This window comes from Alligator sinensis, unplaced genomic scaffold (genome assembly GCF_000455745.1).
Source record: "Alligator sinensis unplaced genomic scaffold, ASM45574v1 scaffold421_1, whole genome shotgun sequence".
Classification (NCBI taxonomy): domain Eukaryota; kingdom Metazoa; phylum Chordata; order Crocodylia; family Alligatoridae; genus Alligator; species Alligator sinensis.
Window position 1 is genome coordinate 1,562,883 of NW_005841871.1, and position 4,508 is coordinate 1,567,390.

Sequence of the window (4,508 nt, forward strand, 5' to 3'; positions counted from 1 at the left end):
CCCCCCCACCCCAATATGCGTGCAAATCTAAAACAAGGGACTTTTTTCCCATGCTGATGGGGGAAAAATACCTAATTTTAGATTCAAGTAAATACAGTACATGTTTATCTGTATAATAGCATAAATGAAATAAGTGTTTTGTCCTTTAACTTTTTCAAGGGAAAAATGTTTAAATCCTTCCTTTTAAAATTGTTCCCCTACCCTGTAACATCTCAGACATCACACGCATTTAAAATGAAAGACATTCCTTGGTAGCCAGGCAATACTAAATCAGTCTGGTAAAAGTTAGGCAGCAGACCAGGGAGGCAGGTGAAGTGTTGGGGGAATTATGGATATGCACTTCTGCTAGAACCTCTATGGCAGTGCTGTTCAACTTAAAAGCAGCCGGGGGCTGAATGCCCCATGGGCTGAACCAGCAGGGGCCAGTGTCTGTGGGCCACTCCAGGGTGAGCTATAGGCCCCCTCTGTTGCACACACTACATGGATGCCCCCCTCCTTGTACTACAGGGGTGCTCCCCTCTGTTTCACAGCCCTGCGTTATGCACCCACACTCCCACGTTCACTGCTGCACCATTCACCTGAGCCTCCCAACACTGCTGTACTGCATGCCTGTGCAGGCACCCCTGTATTGTTGCATTGTGCACTTCCCTTATCATTCATGTCCCTCCCTAACCCTCAGCTCCCTTGGCCATGCTACACTGTGCCACGTGCCTCCTGGGCCAGGGACAGGCAGTGAAAGGCGGAGAAGGAAGAGGGTGCCCAAAGACTCTGGCTGCTGTTGCAGAAGCCTAGGAGGCTGCAACTTAACCCTGTGGGCTGCCTGTTGGACAGGGCTGCTCTACAGGATGTAAACAACAGAAAATCTGGGTAGGAGTACGTGGAGGTGACATACTGGGTTGCCTTGGGATTACGGAGGGCAGGAGCAACCCTTAAAGAACAACCCTGGCATACAGCAGTAATACTTGCAACCTTTCTTCAAGGGCTTATGCCTCAGCAGAGAGACACTTGATTACTCTGACATGGTTGCCTTGGATTCAGGAATCATCAAGGCAGGAGAACATAAATTAAGGAGGAGAGGAACTCCACAGGGAGGTATCAGTCCACCAAAAATTAACAGGGCAGCACTGTTCTAGGCTCCTGGTCTGCAAGAGCATGCATGTAGCAGGCCCCATTCATTGTAAGACCATGACCCTTTTTATTATGCATCAGTTCCTGGTTCCTTTAAATGTAATGTTTAAAAGTTCTGAATAGGATTTGACCTCAAGAGTCTGGGGCAAACTCCCCTCTGTCAGTGTATTGGCATCAGTGTCAAACCATGCATATGCAGCTTCTCAAGAAATTCTGGGGCTGCCACCAAGAAATAAGCATCTACCCTGCCTGCATCAGTACTGTGAATTAGATAATGTATGCTGATCAGAGCAGCCCTCAGCACATGCCTCAGTGCCATGATTAGGCTCTCCATTTGTAGGGTCATTTCTGTGAGCAGAGAACCCTATCAGAGTGCTGGGGCATGTGCTCAGGCTGTCTGTGCTGCCTCCATTGTGGGCTTGGACTCGTGCAAAGCAGGCACAAGCAATGAGGGCTTGTTGATTAGTGGCACTTTCAGGCTCATTCCAGAGTCCATAGAGACAGAGCTGAACGGCAGAATTTGGCCCAGGATGACAACAAATATGTGGGTCTGAGTGTATTACTGAAAAATAGAATTAAACTCTAAAATGTTACAAAATAGCTATTCTCTAACAATATGTGCCATAAACAAAACCATTGTTTTGCGGTTTAAAACCACAACCATTATGTTGTGTGGTATAAAACTTTTACTGGCTCTTATTGGGGATGATCTGCATAACTCATTCGTGCCTTCACCACTCTTGAGTAATATAGTCATCCCCAACTTATGCCAGTATAAATTTAATACCACACAATCCCATATTTCTTTCCCAAGCATTACAGTTATTGTTGGTGCTAAAAAGTTAATTTTGTAGCCCTTTTTCTTGTATTATTCAAAGTACTGAAATGCTACCAATAGGAATGTATTTTTCTTTCTTTATGGTGTCAATTGTTAATGTGTATCTGAAACATTCATTAAAGAAATCAGTTCAAAGGTTTTTATAAATCTGGCATGGCCAGTTCTTATGGAACCCATAGATTAATAAACAGCAACATTTGAAATCTAGAAATACAAGAAAAATACGAATAACATAACTTATTTTAAACAAATTAGTCTGTTCCTTTTAAACGGATATATTTCACAACATAGCCTTAATTGTGGGTAGGCTTTCCAGTGGCAGCTTTTTTTTTTTAAGGTTTGTTCAGTGCCATAAAAAGATCAACCTGTGAAAATGATTTCTTGACTATTTTATACTTGTCCTCAGAATAAATTAGTGAATAGTATGTGCTTTATCTCATAATAAGCATAATTTTAAATGGCCAAATGATGTATCATGAGTCCATTTTGAATATATGCGAAATAACCTATTTTTCTTTATTCATGTAGAAATTGTCTTCTGAGAGACCAAGTTCAGATGGGGAGGGTGCTATAGAAAATGGAATCACTGCTGTGTGTAATGGAAAAGAACAAGGTGAATCTTTGAAGAGCATTTTTCAGTGTTTGTTAAATAATTAATAAAAACATTGTTTCTTTTATGGTTTAGGGCACAGGCATGAGATGTATAGCCTATGGAGCAGCAGCATCAGGCCTTTGTGGCTCCTGAACAAAGTGGGAATTTGAGGGCAGAGCCTGACACTAATATCTGGAGTACAGAGCTCTACTGGGGACATGTTTCAGCCCCCGTTGAAACATGTCTGTGTTAACCCTTGAAGCTCCCTGATGCTGCTTGCTCTACCACCAGAGATGAGTCCAGATCTGGCCTGCAAGGAGCCACACAGTCCAGATCCAGCCTGCGTGGCCAAGTGAATTTGATGCCTCTGATTGAGGCAATAGGTAGAAATGTTTTTAAATACCGCTGATAGTGTTTATCTTTATCTTAAGTACTTATCTTGAAATTCAAACTATGCCAAGTCTGAATTACTAAATATTTCACACTTGTGGAATTCAGGGTATATCCATTCTATTTCAGTGTGTCCCTCTGCATAAAAGTGATGTAACTGATAGCAGAATCAGATCCAGTATGTAAATCTAAACTGGATTTTTCCTGTATTCGTAAAGCACAGACTCTGTTATGGGGACATTTAGCCAACTATGTGTAGGGTTTTCCCCTAGGTGCATGTATAATTTTAAACAGGAAAACTGTCATAGAATTTTACAAGGAAAGACAAGAATCATATATGCTAAATTACTTTAAAATGATGTACTCCACGTTAGAGCCATAAAGTTTATTCCCAGTTCTTATATTCCAAACAGAGGGACTTTCCAAATCTAATGGCAATTTTGCCTGACTTAAATCTACAAAATCAATCCCCAGATGATCCTTTTTCGGTTAAAGAAAACAGTTCTGTAAATTTGTTAGACCAAACTAGTTTAAATAGTCAGCTTGAGGTATATAGATATTTTTGTTCAAATGACCAAAATTAACTTAATCAACACTGCTCTGCAGCTGTCAAAATAAAAAGGTGATGTAAGCTGCATTGGAACACGATTTTATCAAAATTGGCTTTTCGGCAAGTACTGCATCTTTTTTTCTTGACTCAAGTAGACTTCTGTTTACTATGGGTGTTTTAGTTTATGATCTTTGCCATCTCCCTACTTCCTTCTACCAGCAGAGTCTATATCAGTCTCTCAGACATAAAGATCTTCATACCACAATCAAGACTGCAGAGTGAAGTAGTTAACTATGGCCGTGGTCAGTCTGTTCTAAAAGGAGGTGGATTTGCCAATCAGGAGCATGCTTTAGCGGGACCAATAAAGGGGTTCACTAGAGGTGCATTGGTGCAATGTCCAGCACACCTACAGCCTAGGGAATGACCTGCTGGGTGGCACGGAAGTGGAAAGGGATCTTGGAGTCCTAGTGGACTCCAAGATGAACATGAGTTGGCAGTGTGACGAAGCCATCAGAAAAGCCAATGGCACTTTATCGTGCATCAGCAGATGCATGACGAATAGGTCCAAGGAGGTGATACTTCCCCTCTGTCGGGCGCTGGTCAGACCACAGTTGGAGTACTGCGTGCAATTCTGGGCGCCACAATTCAAGAGGGATGCGGATAACCTGGAGAGGGTCCAGAGAAGGGCCACTCATATAGTTAAGGGCCTGCAGGCCAAGCCCTACGAAGAGAGACTAGAGAAACTGGACCTTTTCAGCCTCCACAAGAGAAGGTTGAGGTGACCTTGTGGCTGCCTATAAGTTCATCACGGGGGCACAGAAGGGAATTGGTGAGTATTTATTCACCAAGGCGCCCCCGGGGGCTACAAGAAATAATGGCCACAAGCTAGCAGAGAGCAGATTTAGATTGGGCATTAGGACAAACTTCTTCACAGTTCGAGTGTCCAAGGTCTGGAACGGGCTCCCAAGGGAGGTGGTGCTCTCCCCTACCCTGGGGGTCTTCAAGAGGAG

General features: G+C 43.0%; 1 protein-coding gene across 1 annotated transcript in view; it reads left to right on the forward strand.

Moving 5' to 3' along the window:
* Positions 1-4,508, forward strand: part of AFAP1 (actin filament associated protein 1) — a 165,302-nt gene that overhangs the window by 116,421 nt on the left and 44,373 nt on the right. Inside the window, exon 8 of the mRNA XM_014527232.2 lies at positions 2,495-2,579. Coding sequence (XP_014382718.1) covers positions 2,495-2,579 — 85 coding nt within the window. The remainder of the gene's footprint in view (positions 1-2,494; positions 2,580-4,508) is intronic.